Source organism: Ursus maritimus, unplaced genomic scaffold, assembly GCF_017311325.1.
Source record: "Ursus maritimus isolate PB19 unplaced genomic scaffold, ASM1731132v1 scaffold_14, whole genome shotgun sequence".
NCBI lineage: Eukaryota > Metazoa > Chordata > Mammalia > Carnivora > Ursidae > Ursus > Ursus maritimus.
Genome location: NW_024423786.1, coordinates 5632609 through 5652058, shown reverse-complemented (window position 1 = coordinate 5652058; position 19450 = coordinate 5632609). Strand labels below are relative to the sequence as shown.

Genomic DNA, 19450 nt, shown 5'->3' with positions numbered 1-19450 from the left:
AGAGGGAGGAAGGCCAGATAAACGGCCAGTGCAGTGCACCAGGGGGACACGTGGTGGCTGAGGGGATGAAAGAGACATGAAAGAGCCACAATTGGCAGGACCCAGTTGGATGCGGATGTCAGGGCTGACTCAGCAAGGGAGTTGAAGGCTGATTCTGAGCTGTGGGCCTAATGGTCAATAATGCCACTCATCAACATAGAGAACAGAAGAAGGGCGGGCATGCGGTGGGGCTGCCCAGAGAGATGATGGATTCAGTTTTGAGACTTTTAGAACATCAGACCTCCAGGGGGAGGGCTTTCTCCTCGCATAGTCAAGGAAGGTAGACTTCACACTCACGCATGTGTGTGTGTGTGTGTGTGTGTGTGTGTGTACACATACAGGTGCACACTGCCATAGCTGGCAAAGAACAGGTGAGGGAGCAGCTCCTGAGGGTGGCTCAGTCTGAGCCCTACAGGCTATTGGTTATTCTGGAAGCCACACTGTGGTCCACAGGTAATGGTGGCCTAGGCAGGACCTGGGGAAGGAGAGGGCTGGTTAATGACTAAGTCACCTCCCTGAACCCTACCATGTAGTTGACATGTATGTCCCTCACATACATGCCATATGTATGTGACCTACCACCCCATCTTTCTCTTGTGCAAGAAAGAAGTTTCTTGAAGATAGAGGCACACATCTTGCCTCCAAAATTATTCTTTTCACAAAAGGAGTGGTACCAGAGAGAGCCAGGCAGATTTGTGGCCCTGCTCTCCCCTCTGGTTTTTCATGTCACTTTCATTTGCAACTGACATGTATCAGGTTACCCTGGAGATATCTGACTAGTTCAGTAAAGAGATATTTAAGCATGTTCTGTCCCTTTTCCAGGTCTGGCTGTAAAAGGTGCCTCTTCTCCAGGGACATTTGGTTTGATGGGAGGGGCTGGGGGGCTCTAAGGGGTTGGCTGTGCCACCTTTCCCTAAAAATGTGTTCTTTCTCTGCTGAGAAATGTTATTTTTAGATGCCATTATTATTCTAAGTACAGATTGACAGGCCTCCCTGAGCTTGCCTGTGTCTGAGACAGCGATCTGTTACAGCTGCTTCCCCTTCTTTTTTCACAAAGAGCAAGTTGGGTAGAACCCCTTTCCCCTGAGAGAGCTGGTTTTACTCCAAACCCCAGCCTGACCAGAAGGAACAAGCCTGTTTCATTCACCCCCCTATGTCCCCACGAGTAGTGGGAGGGCCAATTACCACTGGGAAGAAGTGGTGAGCCCCAGTGGTCCCTGTGGCCCCTCCTCTGTGGTCAGCACCTTGGCCAGCAGGAGAGGCACAGCCAAGATTTCCTGAGGCCTTTCTTCCAGAGCTCAGAGCAGGCTCCACATATGCCTCTTCCTCTAAAGTCCTGTCGACTGAAGAATTCTCACACCTCTACCTCTGCTTTCCTATGAGAATTCCTGAAACAGTGTGGAAAGAGTCTTCTGCCACTTCCTGGCTGCAGAGTCTTGAGAGGGCTGCTTCACCTTCTACCTAGCCTCTCGTCTTCTCATCTGTAAGATGAGAATAATAGTACCTGTTAGGGCAGTGAAGATTCAATGAGATCACACATGTGAAAGCTCACGGTGCTGTGCTTGGTACCAGCAGATGATCAGTAGATGTTCCTTTCTATCCCCAGATACCGCTGGATAGATAGTGACTCTGTGAAAGGCACGCACAAAGTGGGGGAGATGGTGTCCTTTAGCCAGTGACTTCTCCCGGTCACTGGATTATATATTCACTCATTTAATAACCACCTGTCAAGCACCAGGGACCGTGGCACCATACTGGGCACTGGGGACATCAACATGAATTGACATGGAGCCTGCCCTCAAGACGACCCAAAAGCCCATGCTGCTTGCTTCCATCAGGTTCCTGTTACAGGCGTCCATCTCCTCCCTGTGCTTTTACCTCTACAGGTTAATCGACATTGCCCGTAAATTGGACAAGGCCGAGCGGGAGCCCCTGCTGATGTGTGCTTACTACTTCAAGAAACTGGATAACCCTGGCTATGCTGCTGAAACCTACCTGAAGATTGGTGACCTGAAGTCCTTGGTTCAGCTGCATGTGGAGACCCAGCGCTGGGACGAGGTGAGGGTAGAGCATGCCTCATGTGCTAGGGAGCCCCACGTGAGCCCTGGACCACAGGAGGCTTTTTGTGGCTTAGATGGAGAGCAGCTACCCTCATCATGAGAATGAACATTGGCCTGGTAATCAGGAGACTAACCCTCGAATTCTCTGAGCCGGGGTGTCTTATAGACCCATTAATTCATTCATTCATTCATTCATTCATTCATTCAGAAAATCTTTATGCACTGCTGGCTTCGTGCTAGCCCTGTGATAGACATTGGGGATGTGAGAGTTAACAGGACAGCCCTGTGCCTGCTATTGGTCTGAGCTGCTTGTGACCAGCACCACAGGCTGATAGATCTCTGACATGGAGACACACCTGTGTAATTTTCAAAACCTGCTGGGTGCCATTTGAAGAAAATGCCACCCATACTCTCCAGGTGCAGGCTGCCAAAGCCATTTCAGAGGCAGCTCTTTCTCCTCCTTCTTTCCCTCTAACCTGGACTCCTCTGGTGTCAGGGGTGGATGGGAAGAATTAGCCAGGCCAGAGGGAAAGATGGCTAAGGCCAGGCTGGCAGAAGCAGCCAATATGCTGCCCACTCTGTGGCTTGACTCCCACCCTCTAGGTCACTGGCTACCTGTGCTCTGGACTGAAATTCATTTCTGAGAAGATCAGGGGCTGCACCCACGGTCCTCACTCCACCCCACCCACCCATCCACCCACTGAGGTCTAGTTTACAGACCCATGCCAAGACCTTTTCTGATAAAGCTGTCTGACTTTTGTCTGCCCTCTGAGTGGCTCCATTTGGTGAGGTGACAAGGTCACTGATGAGAAGAGGTGGGGCCAAGGACAGAGGCAATAATACCTTCTCAAGATAAATTTATTAGGAGATCTCTCAAGCAGCATAAATTAGAGCATCTTAGAAACACTTGGTCCTGACTATGCATCAGGCAAACTTTCTCCCTGTTGCCACATACTGTCCCTCACGACTCATTTCCAGTTCTCCTGGCCTGACAGGTGGTTCTGGGGCTTAGGTAAAGCAGTAACTGGGTCCCATACAGCACCAAGTCCACAGTCATCTTTGACAGCTAATAGGCAGTAATGATGATAATGTCAATTCTGTTTCCTTAGGTGTCATCTTCAATTAAAAGAAATCTGTTTGCAGCGCTGCAGGAGCCCACGCAAACCCTCAAAATAAAATGTTTCCGATTCTGTGCTGCTTCTGTGGTCCAGAAACAGACTGTGTTGTTATTGAATCCAGTCGCTTGCATATTGCTGTTAATTGCCTTTTGTTTTCAAAGAGCTGATTTGTTTTTGCGTTTCTGGGGGTGGTGGTAGGGGGAGGCACTTTCCCCCTCTGAGTTGTCAGGCTGGCAAAATATGACACATCCCTAATGGATTCAGCCAAGTGCCATGTTTTCATGGGGGCTGTGGGGGCTGCTTTATTAAGAATGCATTTGCTCCTTCCTCCAGGCCTTTGCTTTGGGTGAGAAGCATCCCGAATTTAAGGATGACATCTATGTGCCCTACGCTCAGTGGCTAGCAGAGAATGATCGTTTTGAGGAAGCCCAAAAAGGTAGGCCACACAGACTGGCGCCTTGCAGAAGGAGCGGGAGACAGTACTGCCAAGACCCACATTTCAGGAAGGCTGCTAAGCCCCTCCCATCACAGGTCTGAAGATGGACGACTTCGTCCTGGGAATGTGATGTGTTTCCTGGTGAAAGACTGGGGAGCAGTGGAAAGAACATGGGCTTTCGAGTTGGACACACCTGGGTCCATCACTCACTTGCCTCTGGACCTCAGGCAGGTCTTGTCTGTTCTGTGAGCAAAGCACCGTGCACTCAAACATAGCTTCCCACTTTATCCTAACAGTAGCCCTATGATGTCGGTACTGCTTTCTAGATGAGAAAGCTGAGGTCGGAGGAGGTGAAAGGACTTGCCTAAAGTCCCACAGCAAGGAAGTGGCAGAGAGGGAATTTGAGCCAGGCTGGGGTGGGGACAAAATATGAGAACTCCCACAGAGTGTCCAGCGTGGTCTCACCTGCCACTTTCCTCTACTGCAAACAGTAACTTGGCTCAGGTGAACAGGGTGTCCTCTGCTCCTTGGCATTTCCGCTGGTAAAGTGGGCTGCACCCCACATATGGCAGTATCTGAGATAGGAGCAAAAGGAGGCATAGAGCTTTAACTGGTAATAGCAGTTTTAAAATGTGACTGCCCTCTCTGTGTCAGGCACTGGCTGGGCACTTAATGACATAACCCTGAACCTCTCCAGCAGCCCTGCAGAGACGCCGAGGCTGACTGTGCCCTGCAAAGTCACAGAGCCAGAGAGAGTGGCAGAGCCAGGCTTGGACCAGGATCTATCTGCCTGGGAACCTGATTCTTGGGACTAGGTCTTGCTGCCTCCTTAGGAAGTCTTCTAATTGAAGCTGGGTGTGTCGTATTCCATAGCATCTCATTTACACTTCTATATGGTAACAGTTGCCACCTCCGGACACATTGCGGAACAAATGTCTCCCTGTTGGAGCTCCTCGGCTAAAAGCCCCCATTGAAAGACAGCATGTTCTCTTCTGCTTTAGCATTTCCAGAGCACCCAGTTGCTGAAGTATGTGCATGTTTGGGCAAAACACATCAACCTATCCATCTGTCTGTGTCTGCCCTTCCAAGAATCCATCGCCATAGTAACTTGGTACTCAGACAAGAGATTGGAGATGAGATTGGAACAAAGGCCAGACCTTTTCCTTCTCTGAAGCAGAGGATTTGGATCATCTGAGTGCCCACCTGTGAGCAAGTGTCACAGCTAGAAATGACTCCCTGGCAGCCCCCAACTTCCTGAGGGTCTGGCCACACAGTCAAGATTCAGGAAATTTCTATTAAATGGATATAGGAATTATTGAGAGATTTTTTTTTTTTTTGCATGTTTTCACAAATGTTTGGTTGCGAGAGCCGAGCCATATTTTTCAAGGCTGTCATTAAAAAACACGCAGTTGAAGACTGATGGAGGACTTGAGTGGGGCTAGGTTCTGTAACCTTGGGTATGCTACTTTACCTCCACCTTCATAAGTCTGTTGTGACCATCCAATGAGGAATCAGCAACAAAAACACTTTGTAAGGCTGCTCAAATGTCAGGTGCTGCTCGTGTCACCCCAGATGTCACGAAGTTTTGTCCTGGAATGGGGTGAGGGTAAGACCTCACTGATGCTGGGCAGCAGTGCTATCCTCAGACTTCGCCCTGCAATTTGGCCCCAGGGGTTTTCTTTCTGCCATGCTTTTCTGAAGTCAGTTGCCTTTTCCCAGCCAGAAAGGAATATATCTCACTGTACTTTTTCAGGATGTAGCCTCAGTTATTTATAGCCTTCGGCCTGAGAGGCGCATCCCAGCAACGAAGTGCTGCAGATGCTTCCAGTGAGTGTCCTACTTCTACAGCAGCCCCTTGCAAGCCCTGCAGAATTCCATCCCACTCCCCAAATTGTGTGTGTTTTCGTGCCCCTCCAGCGTTCCACAAGGCCGGGCGGCAGCAGGAAGCGGTTAGGGTGCTGGAGCAGCTCACACACAATGCCGTGGTCGAGAGCAGATTTAATGACGCTGCCTATTATTACTGGATGCTGTCCATGCAGTGCCTTGATATAGCTCAAGGTAAGTAAACATCAGCCAGGCCGCTTGTTTTCCCCAGCTCTGCTCTGGCACCAAGATAAACATCGAAGGAGCTGGGACGTTTTAATTAAAGCCTTGGGCTTGTTTATTGGGTGTATTGTCCGTAACCCTGTCTTGCAGCAGCATAATCTGGTGTGTCATCTTTTTCCAGTTTGCCCATAAGTTTAATGGTGGTATGAGGACTGTCCTGGGGTTATTATGGTTGGGAGGTCCTGCCCTGTGTTGCTAATTCAGAACATGTCTCTCCCCTGTTACCTGGGAGCCTATAACTGACCCAGGTGAGCACTTTTTAAAAAAATTTAATTAAATGGAAAGATGAAAAAGAGATCACTTTACAATAACACACTCCAGATTCTCACTCATTCCAGGCAGGAAGATAGTTTCAGTGTTGCTTTCTTGAGACTTCCCATGATGCACTGAGGGAGTTCTGGAAGCGGAGGGGACAGGGAGATGTTCTTCACTGGACTAAGGCCAGCATGCCGGAGTGGGAAAAACACTGGAATTGGAGACAGCTAGGTGACTTGTAACAAGTCACAATTTCTTCCCGAACTCTACCTTCACATATGTGGTGTGGGGGTAATCCTATCCTGCTTCCTTCATAAGGCTGCTGTGAGCCTCACAGAAGCTGTGGTTACAGTTTGGAAACTGTTAGGTCCAGGTGTAAGGTGCCCTGTTTCTGTTCTGGCCAGTCGTCTATGCTTTGGATAAGGCATGGCTCAGAGGGAAGAGGCTGGAGGTGAGATGAATAAAGCTGACATCTGCTCATCCTCCACACCAAGCTCCTCTGGTATGTTTGGGTACCAGTGATCACCCTCTTCATGCTGCTGCTCCCCAGTGAAATGACCTGGTAGGCTGTAGTGTCAGATCTGGGAGAACCTGCAAGAAATGTTCTCAGACTTTTCATGGCCACATGCTCTGCCCAGCTGAGACTTTCCCTGTCTTGGGACAGTCCCAGCTCCTAAGCAGCACCTTTCCCATCACTGCATCTCTTTGCCAGTCTCCCTGGCACAGGTCTGATACTGGGGGAGAGCTGACACTGGCAACGTTGCCATTGCCTCACGCTCCTTTGTAGACATGGCTTGACACATCTTCCCCCTCTTGCCCTCCCCCCTCCCACTGCACACCTCAGACCCTGCCCAGAAGGATGCGATGCTTGACAAGTTCCGCCACTTCCAGCACTTGGCCGAGCTGTACCACGGCTACCATGCCATTCAGCGGTACACGGTAAGGTGACCAGGAGACGGGGGCCTGGTGGGGGTGCTACCTACTGAGCTAGGGGCCCTGGGCACGCCTTACAGAGCAGCAGATCTCTGGATGGAAAGTAAACGCAGAGGACAGAATGACTTGCCAAGAAATTCTGGTCTCCTCCTGGGAGACAAAGTTTGGGACTTTGATTTTCCTCAATTAGCTACCTTTCTGACCTGCTGCAAGCTGTGGGCTTCTGAATTAGTGAGCCAGAGCTAGAATGGGCCTTTCTAGTTGCCGGCTTTACGTTTGTAAGACTCAGGCAGACTACAGGTTAGCCAGACAAACGGTTATCTCTAAAACGATCAGCCCTGGGTGGCTCAGTTGTTTGAGCGTCTGCTTTCGGCTCAGGTCATGATTCCCAGGGTCCAGGGATCCAGCCTGGCATTGGGCTCCCTGCTCAGCGAGAAGCCTGCTTCCCCCTCTCTCCACTCCTCCCCCCAGCTCTTGCTCTCTCTGTCTCTCAAATGAATAAACAAAATCTTTTTAAAAAATAATAAAAATAAAGTAAAATGATCAAGGGTGGTTGTTCCACTCTAGATGGCGAAGGCCCAGCTCTAACCAAAGGCCTGAGGTCTCTCCTTGGCCCTGCCACTGAATTGCCATGTGTCCTTGAGCAATTTACTTTCTCTCTGGCTCTCAGTTTCCTTCTCTATAAAACGAGTGTGGGCTTGATCTCCAGAGACCCAAATAGTTCTTTTTAGTCACTCCCTGATTCTTTTGATTAGCCATTTTAAGTCTATCTCCTGACAATGGGGAACAGGTGATAGGTTGTTATCAGCCTCCTCGTTTCGTATATCCTCAATCGCTCAAAAAAAATGTTGATTAAGTGCCTTCAGGGTGAGCTTATCCTCTGCTGATAAGCTCAGAGGATAATACCAATAACCAACCTTTATTGAGCACTTACTGTTTACCAGGCAATGTGCGGAAGCTTTATTGTATTAATTTATTTATTCCTTTCAATCATGCTGTGAGATAAGTACTGTCATCCCCATTTTACAGATTAGGAAATTGAGGCGCCAAACACAGAGATTCCCCCAGCTAGTAAGTAGGAGCCAGGCTGGAACCCAGACAGGCTGGCTCCAGAGCCTGTGCTCTTAGCCTCTGATCCCCCACACCCTCTAACTTGGAGAAGACAGACTGCTGGCCTCACATCCCAGCTCCACTGTGTGACCTTGGCAAGTTGTTTACTTGCCTCTGTGCTTCAGCTTTCTTCTCTTAAAGTGGGGGTGATAACTACGTACTTGATGGGGTTGTGAGGATTAAATGAGTTAATATTGGAAAAGCACTCGGCACAAATGAGTGTCAGCTATTCCTCCTGCCCTATGTGGAGGCTTCCAACCCATTTTCCACGGGCCGAGCATTCCCCAGCAGGCCCAGCATTTCGCAGTTCTTTGACCATCTCAAGGGCCCTCCCACACTGGGCACCTCTTTCCCCCACATTTGTACTGAGGTACTGAGCGCTCAGCACGTTCTTTGTCTCTGAGGAAAGTCTGGCAAGAAAGACTCCTGTGCTGGGTTCTGCTTGAGCCAGCTGTCAGTCCTTCATCTCATCTCTTCCCCACACCACGGTCAGTGGTTTCAAGGGAACTCATCTTCCCTTACAGTCTTCTCAGGGCCCCTCATTTCTATCAGGTGCTCACCTGGAAAGAAGCCACCCCAAAAAGACCCCAAACTCAACTCCAGCTGGAAAGTCAGGGCCCCCGCTCAGTGTTGGTTTGCCTGAGCCACTTTGGAGCCGCGCTCTTTGTCTCTTTTCTGTAACAACTGAGCTCTGCTCCAGGACCTACATACAGCTGTGAACTTGTAGTAGCTTCACACCAGCTGGGGTGTCTTTCTGTTCATCCCAGCTGAGACTTCGTTGGGCCATTCCTTCATTCAGCAAATCCCTCCTGTGTGTCAGGCCCTCTGCTGAGGAACACAGTGGTGAGCAAGATGGTATACCTGCCCCTGAAGAGCTCATAGTCTATGAACAAGCAGGTGTAGCCCAGTTCTCCTAAGGGAGAAACTAAGAGGACCAGAGGACTTGCCAGAGGAAGTGAACCTAAGCAAAGAGGAGGGAGATTAGTAAGAATGGGGCAAGGGAAGAGGAGAGAAACAGCATTCCTGGCAGAGGTCACAGCATGTGCAGAGGCTTGGAGGTGGGTGGTACTTTAGCGTTTGGCATCAGGGCCGAGCAGAGCAGCTTGAGTCAGAGCAGACTGCCAAGGGAAGCACCAGACCTTTCCTGAGATAATGGCTTCTTTCCCAGAGGAGAGGTGCTAATCCTGAGGACCCCACCACTCCCCCCCACCAATTCTGTTCTTCCTGGTACGGTTCTTAGCTTCCACACCTAGTGCGATATAACCAGAGGCAGGCTTCTCCCTGGCTCTCACCCAAAAAAGGATGCAGTCTCAGGTTTTCTTGGGTACTTGGAACTAACAGAGGCTGTAGAAATTTAAATGAGAGCTAAAGAGAGAATGCTGGGCTCCAAACCCAAGTAGTAGTATAAAGTAAGTCCTCACAAATTTAGACCAATTAGGGCCTAAGTCCTGCTGGCATGGTGACGAGTACAGCCTGGTAAGACCCTTCAGGAAATGTCAGTTTATTACCATGTAAATGCTCGGGGGGGGGGGGGGGGGAGCTGGCCTGCTTTCATCTTGTCATCTAAAGTAGTCTCGGTTTGCATACAATGTGCCAGATCCCTTCAAAATGGTATTCGTAACCTTTTATGGACCCCCTCATGGTAGAAAATTCCCCGTAGTCTACTGTATGGACCTTTGGCAGCCTCGAGGTGCAGAAGACCTGTTCATGCGTGTTAGCGCCTGGTCCGTTAGGGCCTGTGCCAGGTGCTGGGGGGCAGGGATGAGCAGTTGAGGAGCGCCAGCTCAGGTGCACATTTGGTGCGCATCGGACGGCCAGGCTGCTGCTGGAGGGCTGAGAAGAGGCACGTGATTTCATGCTCTAAAGAGTTAACTGCCTCCATTTAAAGACATGTTTGGTCTGGTCATGTCTTAAATTGCATAAAAGGTCTTCTCTCTCCGAGCTAATTGGAGACAACTTGAGCTCAGGGAACTAGAATCCTTACCAACCCCAGAGGCAGCACAGCCTGGGAGTGAGGCATTCTTGGGCTTTGGAATCAGACGGGGGTTTGAATCCTTGCTCGGCTCTTTCCTAGCTGGGTGACTTGGGCAAGTTTTCTCATCAGTACAGCGAAGATGAAAATGTACTCTCACAGGATTGTGTTAAAGAGCACATGAGACAGTAGCTGTAAAGCTCCCAGCACATAGTAGATGCTCATTAAGAGACACTGCTCTTTTACTGAAGTATTTCAGAATTATCGGTGTCTGCCTTTTGGCCAGTCCAGCAGATGCTTTGTTGAGGAATTCAATCCCTATTTGCTTTTCTCACTGCAGGAGGAGCCCTTCAGTTTCCATCTTCCCGAAACCCTCTTCAACATCTCCAGGTTCCTGCTGCACAGCCTGACCAAAGATACCCCCTTGGGCATCTCTAAAGTGTATCCTTTCACCCCTACTCTCTGTCCCACCCCTCTTTCTAATGGCCCCTGTGAAGTTCTTTCCAGAGCACTTTACTGGCAGAACCTTCCCTCTCTCCCATAGCCCTCAGGGAAGAGAGAGAGTTTGTCCTGCTGCTACTGTTTTGCTGTAGAAGCAGCTCAGCCAGAGAGGCCACGGGGCCAGTGCCAAGAGAAGATTAGTTGTCAGGGCTCTCTGGGCTTGGCCCAGCAGTGGGTCTCTAACTAGTACACTGCTCGAGCCCTTCTGGAATCCATAAGTGAGGGTATAACTGAAATATAGGAAGCATTTGGACTCTTGGGCATTTCCTTGGGGGGGAGTGGTTCATCCCAGGGGATGGAGCACCTGCTGTGCCTTAGACACCGGGCCAGGCAGTAGGTGACAAAGCTGCCATCTAGTAGTGGAGGTGACATCAGGGCTTAGTTCAGTGGGATGTGTGCTGTGTCCAGGGGTGGAATGTAGCTAAGGCTGGGGCCATGGTCAGGGAGGGCTGCCTGGAAGAGCTGATGTCTATCCCATAAGGCTACCAGAGAAGACGGTAGAGTAGATGTTCCAGGGGAGCACCCAGCACATGGAAAGGCACGGAAGTGAAGTTAGCATGGTTGTACGGGGGGAGCTGAAGCCCACCCTAGGTGGGAGCCAGGCTGGAGAGGTAGTGGCCTGAGGGCCTCCATGTGAGTTTCTCACCTTCTCTGGACCTGTGAGGGCCATTAAGGGGCTGTAAGCAAAGAAGGGGGCTAAGGACCCATGCTGCCAGAAACTATCAGGAAATGACCAAAATCTTTTGAAGTCATAAAAGTCATAATTCTCCCTGTCCTCTTTTAAATCTTATATTCTCTCAGCCCCTTCCCAGCCCCAACCCTGCCTTCTTTCTGTAAGGAAAAGACCTTCCCAGGAGAGACCTCAGAGGTGTTGATCGGTGAGAAATGGTTTCTCTAAAGGGTTCCGGGCCCATCATTTACATTTCAGGGGAATCAAGTGGTACCTTCATTGAGACCTTTGCAGAGGAGTGGCCAAGGCCACACCTGCCAGAGCCTCAGCACCTGTACCCAACTTTTCCAGCAAGTTCTGTTCAAGTCAGCAGAGTTTGAACCCCTGCCCTAAGCTGCACCCTATACTGTTCACTGGGGACCTGGAAATGGCTCCTGACAGGGTTCCTGACTTTGAGGAGTGACAGTGGACACAGACAAGGAAACTTACTGCCATGCAACTTCTGGAGTGGAAGGAGCTACACTGAGGTTGTGGGGAGCAGGAACATGGGGGAAGAGTGGGAAGGAGGTATGGTACTTGAGGCTTGCCAGGGAGAAGTGGGGAAGGGAGTTCACAGGCAGGGTAGGGGCGGAAGGGCAGGCCTGGCCTGGGTGCAGCCAGCATTTCAGGTGACCCGGGATCAAGCACAAAGGCCTGTGGCCTCAGATTGAGTAGCTCAGAGGAGAGTCTCAGAGAATAGGGGAAGGCTGCCTCTCAGAAATCACTGTGGCTCCTGGTGAAGTGCAGGCAGAGGGAAGTGCCTTGCACCCAGTGGCCTCTGTGAGCTCATCTGAGTGAGCGCCACAGGCAGTCAGGGACCAGCCCACCTGGCAAGGCTAGAGCAGGATGGCACTTGGTGCTGGGCTTCCTAGGACCTGGCTGACAGGCTGAGCGAGGTGGGGAGAGCCATTTTGGCCTAGTCAGGGTACAAGATGAGCCATCAGCAGGCCCAGAGAACCTAAGCAAGGTTAAAATATTAATGGAAACTGCACTGTCTTTATCTCTGGAAAAATCTCTATGCCTTGATATCCGAGAAGTACACTTACATCCCACAAATGAGCAAAGTACTCCTCAGGCTCCTGCTCGTGCCCTCCTGGCATAGCACCAGCTGCATTCCAGCACGGGGCTCATTCTGGGGGTAGGCAGTGCCAGCTCTTGGACCCAGTGTGGCCTTTGCTCTCCTTAACCCTGTCATCTGCAGGAACACGCTCTTCACTCTGGCCAAGCAAAGCAAAGCCCTGGGTGCCTACAAGCTGGCCCGGCATGCCTACGACAAGCTGCAGGGTCTGCAGATCCCCGCCAGGTTCCAGAAATCCATTGAGCTGGGCAGCCTGACCATTCGCTCCAAGCCCTTCCATGACAGCGAGGTGAGGGCACAGCTCCCTCAGGCAGGAGGCTTCCCCTCTTCTTCCTGGATGTCTCCTGATGCCTCCTTTCCTGGCCGGGTTCTGTTTGGAAGATGGCTACCATGCTGTCAGGATTCTGTGCCCTCCTCCCTTGCCCAAGCCCTAGCTCGCTTACTCCTTCTGCTTTTCCCTCTCTGCCTCCTCTGTTCTCTCTTCAGCCTGCTGTACTCCAGCCACAGTCCCTGGCCCCTGTGGGCCCCAGAGCCTTGCCCTCCCTTGCTGCCCAGCCCTCCTATGAGGCTCTGAGTTGGCTGCAGCCCAGCCCACACTGCTCTGCTCTTAACCTCCCTCTGCTCCTCCATGCCCAGATGCCTCTGCCTTCGCCTCATCCTAGGAGCTCCTGCCTTAGCCCCTTCCTTCTGGAACCAGGTTATCACTCTTCCATGTATTTGTAGCCCAGTTGTGCCCCAGCCTCCTTTCTTCCAATTTAACCTGTTGTCTCTCACAATCCCCTCCTCATGCTCAAAGCAGAGACTTGGCATCAAACAGACCTGGATTCAGATCCTAGCTCCACCATTTCCTAGCTATGTCTCCATCTCTCTGAGCCTCAGTTTCCCCCTCTATCAAATGGGGACACACATAATAGCTTTCCCACAGGATAAATAGCCAGCCCAGATAATGTGCTCAACACAGCACGTGGTGCACGTTAAGTGGCCGGTACATGGTGGGTGTGGTATTGTCATTCCTGCTGGAGAAACCTGCTGCTGAGCCCTACCTGTGAAGGAGCGTCCATGGCAGTGGGACCCAAGTGACAGGGCCTCCGATGCCTCTCTGTAGGCCCTTCTCCTGAGTCACCACAGCATGGAACCCCAAGCCCAGTGCCCCTTCCCCACCCATGTGGGGTGGCCTTGCTTCTTGGCAGCCAGGCCCCAGGAGACTGAAATCCGAGTGCGGAGCATTTCTTCACTCTGGGTTTGGCCCTCAGGCAGTTGTGGTTCTTGTGCTTTCGTAGGAGCTGGTGCCCTTGTGCTACCGCTGCTCCACCAACAACCCGCTGCTGAACAACCTGGGCAACGTTTGCATCAATTGCCGCCAGCCCTTCGTCTTCTCTGCCTCTTCGTATGGTGAGTCTGGCATGTGCAGATGGAGCGGCCAGTGGATGGTGGGTTCTAGCCACTGCTGATTGGCCGCACATGTCCTCATTAGTAAATTGGGGACGGTGTGACACCCACCCCACCAGATGCACAGCCACTAAGGGTTCCCAGAAATAGGACCCAGTGCTGCCCAAACTTGAAGCATCCACCCCTCGGAACCTGGTGTGGGGCTTTGCATGACATAAATGCCCCAGATGCCACTGGTCGGGCATTTGGTCTGGGAGGCTAAGATGGGTGCCCCAGTTCCTTCTATGTTGACAAAGGATCAGAAGCCCCTTCCAGGTAGCTGGGCAGAGGCTGTTCCTCCTCCCTTGTAAAGGAACCCATCCATCTATTAGCAGGAAGAAGGAGGGGCTGAAGGCCACGTTCTTACCCATCACACATGTACACATGCATACGCACCTCCTTCCTCCAGACATGTGGTGGGCAAAAAGAGGTGGCCCTGCTTTGTCTCCTTGCTTACAGAGAAGCCAGCTGCTGGGTGGGGAAGAAACTCTCATCCTCCCACCTCCCCTCATGCTGCCTGGTGAGAGCATCCCAGGCCCTAGCTCCCCCTGAGGCAGCCATCCCATGGCCCCTCCCCATGCCCTGTGCCCTCTAGAGGTACTGCACCTGGTTGAATTCTACCTGGAAGAGGGGATCACTGATGAAGAAGCCATCTCCCTCATTGACCTGGAGGCACCAAGACACAAGCGTGAGAACAAATGGCAAGAGATCACAAGCAACAGTATCCTGGATGCTGGGCTGGACCCCTGTGTGTGTCAGCTGAGCACAAGGCCTGGGTGTGAGACAGGAGGCAGGAGGGCATTGGGGGTTGGCTGGACCAGTGGAGGCAAGGACATGGCAGGCCGCTGCTTAGTTATTGGAGAGGCCCACATGGTGGCAGGACGGGGGCTGGGAATGGGCCGAGAGGTGGCCAGTGTGCAGACGTACTAGAGGGGACAGTACATGCCCACAGGCCCAGAAGGGGCATGCGGAAGAGGAGATGGTGCCTTGGTATTCACCTTTGCTTCATTTCTGGGAGGGTCTCCCACCCACCTGGCTCCTAAAAGGTACCATCTGTGCTTCTGGCCACACACAGCTGATGAGCAACCAACACAGCATAGGATGTCTGTATCAACTTTTCTAGTCAGGTCTCTTTTATGTACGAGAGACAGAAACCACAATCAAGCTGAGCAAACAGAAGGGTGTAAAGAGCCTCGCCATAGACGGGACACTCAGCTGCATCCAGGTGCTCATTCGGCACTGGTGGGAGGCTGTCTCCTACCCTGTTGGCTCTGCTGCCCTTTGGGTGGCTTCATTCTTTGGCAGCACCCACCCCATCCCAGCAGCAGTACCAACCCTGCATCCTGTCGACCTTAAAATCCTTGCAAAGTGCTGACTCCCAGCATGACAGCAAAAAACCCCAGGGCACATCCTCGCCAGGACAGCTTGGGCCAAAGGCCACACCTCAGCGTATGCCTCTGGCTAGGACCATGTTCCCTGTCCCAGCTAGACACAGGAGGGGGGCTTCTCCATGTGACTGTACACGCTTAGCACCTGTAGGCCTTGCTAGCACACAGCAGCTGGCTCAGCAGGTCTGGGTGGACTGGGAGCCTGACTTTCCATAAGCTTCCAGGTAATGGAAGCACTGGCCACGGGTCCATCGGCCACATTTTACATTTTGAGGAGCAGAGGCGAAAGTATGTACTGTTTGCGGAAGATGGGAGACAAATCAGGTGCTCTGGCTGAGTTGTTGCTGCCTGGTAGGACCGCATCTTGTACCTGATTCGGCACCAGCAGCCTCCACTCCCCGGGGGCCCTTCCTTGTGGGAACCCCACCCACCCTGGTCTCACATCAGCTCTTCTACCGCTGCCTGGCAGAGGGGACAGCTCCTCAGGCACCTTCAGCCTGGTCTGGCTGGCCTTAGGATTTGCAGGAGCTCACCCCCTTCTCCATGAAGTAGGACCTGCGAGTCCATCTTAAGAGCCTACAGACAACCTGGTGATTACTAAGTGTTTCTCTCCAGGAATTGCCAAGTTTGCTGGCCATGGTTTCCGGCTGGCCCATTATTTCTACTCCCACCCACAGCAGGCCTACAGCCTCTGCTCACTTGGTGCCTCTGGTCAGGCCTGCGTGGGTCATGGCGTGGTCTGTGTGGGGCAGCAAAGGTCCCATCAGAGCCCCTTTCCCGCTTGTGCCCTGGCACGTGGTCCCAGCCTCTGTGTGACCAGGGCTGTCTCCTCCCTGGCCTGCATTCCCTCCATCTAGAAAACTGTTCCACAGACAGACTCATGGAGAAACATACCAGGCCTACAGAGAGTTCCTGTGAATCTTGTGTTGGGTGGAGGGTGGGGCCTATTTCCCACTCAGCCTCAGGTTCTGTCCTTGACCAGACCCTTCCAGATTCCCAGACTCTGAGGCTGGATGAGACAGTGGACTCCATGGGAGATGATGACCCATTCACAGCAAAGCTGAGCTTTGAGGTGAGGCTGCCTCTCTGAGTGATGGGCTGTGGAGGCATGTGAGGCCTGTTGGGAGGGGGGTTGGAGGTCCCTTCTCCTGTACTCATTCCTTGGCATGAAGTGGACTTGTTCCCTGTCCGCACCATGGTGGAGTCGAGGTGGTGGGTACCCCATCGCTAGAGATGGCTAGCAGGAGCTACATGACCTGGCACAGTTCTGTGAAGGTACCCAGCAGGGGAAGTCTCTGGGGTCCTCCCTGGTTGTCTCAAAGATTCTGGGATCATGATCCATATAAACACGTCGCCCTGGCTGAGTGAGAACACCGGTGTTGCCTGCTTCCCACCTGCCCATCCTGCAGCAAGGCAGCTCCGAGTTTGTGCCCGTGGTGGTGAGCCGGTCAGTGCTGCGCTCCATGAGCCGACGGGACGTCCTCATCAAGCGCTGGCCCCCGCCCCTGCAGTGGCAGTACTTCCGCTCGCTCCTGCCGGATGCCTCCATCACCATGTGCCCCTCCTGCTTCCAGGTACTGTGCGTACAGCTCATGCATGGTTACCAGTTTCTTCTTTCTGCTGCTTTTCCATTTCCCAAGTGTCCCCTTGGGGTCACATGGCATCTGGGAGGAGCACAAGTGATCCCAAGGCTAAGGCTCTGAGTTGGGAAGAGACTCGGCCATGCTTAGTCCCTCCCTCCTCTCACTTGTGTTCCGAATGCCCTCTGGAGCGGGCTTGGCCCTGACCATGTGCTCTCTGTACCTGCCCCTAATCCGGGAGGGCCAGGCAGGTGTGAGGCACCTTTGAATTTCACTTAGAAAAAAGGGACCTCAGACCCCAAACCCTTCTCCCTGTCCCTTTCAGTCCTTAGACAAAGGTGTTCTGGATCTGGTGTTTCCAGCCCTGACTCACTGCCACGCCTCCTCCCCTTGGAAGGGTGGCAGTCCCTGCCAGGCTCGGGGCTTGGGCCTGGATCATGCTCAGGGCCCTTTCTCCTCAGATGTTCCACTCGGAGGACTACGAGCTGCTGGTGCTTCAGCACACCTGCTGCCCCTACTGTCGGAGGCGCATCGAGGAGCCCAGCCCGTGACTGGCCCCCCCAGAACCACCACTCCCACCAGAGCCACCTCGCACTTGGCTGGGCTGTCGAAGGAAGAAAGAGTTAAACTGTCAGAATGTGTCTTCTGCCCAGATCAAGTGTGTGTTTTAGGGAGGGGCCTTGTGTAACCACGGAATTCCTATTTATGGCATTTCGTGCCTTGTAAATAGCACCAGGAGATGGAGAAGAGAATGTACATATATTTTCTAAGAAAAAAAATCTGTTACTTTCAGAGAGGCTCTGAGTTGTTCGTGGCAGCCTGCTGGAGTCCACAGATCTGTCAGACCATTAACATGTACACTTTGCGAACAGATTGCCTCAATAATTACAAATAAAAGGGCTACTTATTTTCATCAGTGTCTGCATTTTAGCAAATCTTCATATTGTCTGCAACTTAATTTCCTTATGCAAAAGTGCACCTGTTTCTAATTCGATCTGAGAAGAACATTACGTTTGCCTGCTCTTAAAATGTAATCTAATCGAAATGGCAATATGGGAATGGGTAGGGGAATGGGTATTTGTTTATTTTGGTTTAGCAGGGCTCCGTCTTGACCAGAGAATAAGGTTCCTGGCTCCAAAGAAGATGGCAAAGAGGGTCTCTCCTCAGAGGTTCTAGAGCCCACCCTCTGCTTCCTGGCTGGGGCCAGGCCCCCCTCCCTCAGCCCCATAGAGGCCCCAACCCCACCAAGGCTTTCCCCTTCCCTCCAGCTCCTGAAGCCAGTGGGTCTGTTTGAGGGTCTGCGAAGGTCCCTGCCCCTGAGCATCAACAATGTCTGATTCAGCAGCTTAAGGGCAAGAGTGGGTAGCACATGGGAGGCTGGGGAGGGAGAGCTGACATTTATTGGGGACCTTCTCTGTGCCAGCTGAGTTTCATATATTGTCTCAGTTTCACACCAGCCTTGTGATGGAAGGGTTATGATTTCCACTCTGCAGCCATGAAGTTGGGTGGAGGTACGGGGGCCCAAGGGCTCACCCAGCCTTGAGTGGAAGCCCCTGATCTGTCCTGCCCTGAGGCCCCTGCTCCCTTTGCCCTCCACTCTACCTGCCCTGGAGGTGTCAATGATCCAGGGCTTTATGTGAAGTCCTGACAGCAGGGGAAAGAGAACTGGGCTGTCAGATAAGGAACCCACCCCGTGATTAGATATTGATACTTTACAGCGCATCTCTGAAGTGGGCAGAACAGGACAAATGTCCCCATTGGGGGGATGAAGACTGAGACCTAGAGAAAGGAGCGGCTGCAGAGGCCACCCAGCGGTGAGTGCTGAAGCTGGCCCCCTGCCCTAGCCCTTTCCCCCTGCCTCCCTCTGCATTTCTCTCTGGAGATGACGGAGGAAAATAAAGAAAGGGGGCCAGACAGTTGTGCCAACAGAACTCCTCCGTTGAGTGTCTAATTACTTACGATCATGCATGCTCTCTCTCTTGCTAAACATTTATTAATGTGTTAGGATTTCCATTAGCGCATTACTTGAACTAAAATCATTTGCATATGGCTGGGAAAAAGAGGGGAGAGAGAGAAAACAGCCCTAGCCACCCAACAGGCGTCAATCACAGTGACAGATCAGATGGTTCCATGGCTAGAGGCAGGGGGAGGGGACCCAGCCTGAGACTCCAGCAGGCAGCCTCTCAGCCGACTAACACAAAAACCGGGGTGTGCCATGCCAAGTTCTGCTGCTGTGGGGAAGCCGAGCTCTGGAGGTCTGAGTCTGAGAAACAATCCCTGTAGCTGCCTTTAAATCAAATGCTCACTGAGTACCAGACACCGTGCTAAGCACTTTCCACGCATCATCTTATTTAATCCTCGACAGCCTCCAAGGCTGCCCATGATCCAGATGATGAAACTGAGGCTCAGCAACATTCTCTCCTTTCATTCAACAAATACTTACTGAGCCAAGACAGGATTCATACCCAGGCACAGACTTTGCACCTAAGCATTCTGTTCTGTGTCTCCCCTGTCCCAGACTAGACGGGGTCTTGATCAGGCCCGTTCTCTCTCCGAGGCTCAATTTCCTCATGTGTGCTAAAGGGCGTACTCCAGCTCTGACCCTGAGGCCCGAGCCTCAGTCTCTATCTGATGAGCCTGACGACCCTTCTCATGCTACAAGGAAGGCGTGGGGATGTTGAGATGCCCATTTCACTAAGAGGACGCTGGGGCCTGGAGGGAGACATGGCTGTTGGAG

The 19450-nt window shown here is 52.1% G+C and overlaps 1 protein-coding gene across 5 annotated transcripts in view; it reads left to right on the top strand.

Annotated features, from left to right (window-relative positions):
- IFT122 (intraflagellar transport 122) overlaps window positions 1-17626 on the top strand; it is a 70024-nt gene extending 52398 nt beyond the window's left edge. For all 5 annotated transcript variants that reach the window (XM_008697850.2, XM_008697849.2, XM_008697848.2 and 2 more), the window contains 11 exons: window positions 1926-2097; window positions 3551-3653; window positions 5571-5711; window positions 6859-6953; window positions 10370-10470; window positions 12441-12606; window positions 13598-13709; window positions 14341-14466; window positions 16126-16205; window positions 16543-16707; window positions 17175-17626. In XM_008697850.2, coding sequence (XP_008696072.2) covers window positions 1926-2097; window positions 3551-3653; window positions 5571-5711; window positions 6859-6953; window positions 10370-10470; window positions 12441-12606; window positions 13598-13709; window positions 14341-14466; window positions 16126-16205; window positions 16543-16707; window positions 17175-17264 — 1351 coding nt within the window. In that variant the 3' untranslated portion in view covers window positions 17265-17626. The remainder of the gene's footprint in view (window positions 1-1925; window positions 2098-3550; window positions 3654-5570; window positions 5712-6858; window positions 6954-10369; window positions 10471-12440; window positions 12607-13597; window positions 13710-14340; window positions 14467-16125; window positions 16206-16542; window positions 16708-17174) is intronic.
- The last annotated feature ends 1824 nt before the right edge of the window (window positions 17627-19450 follow it).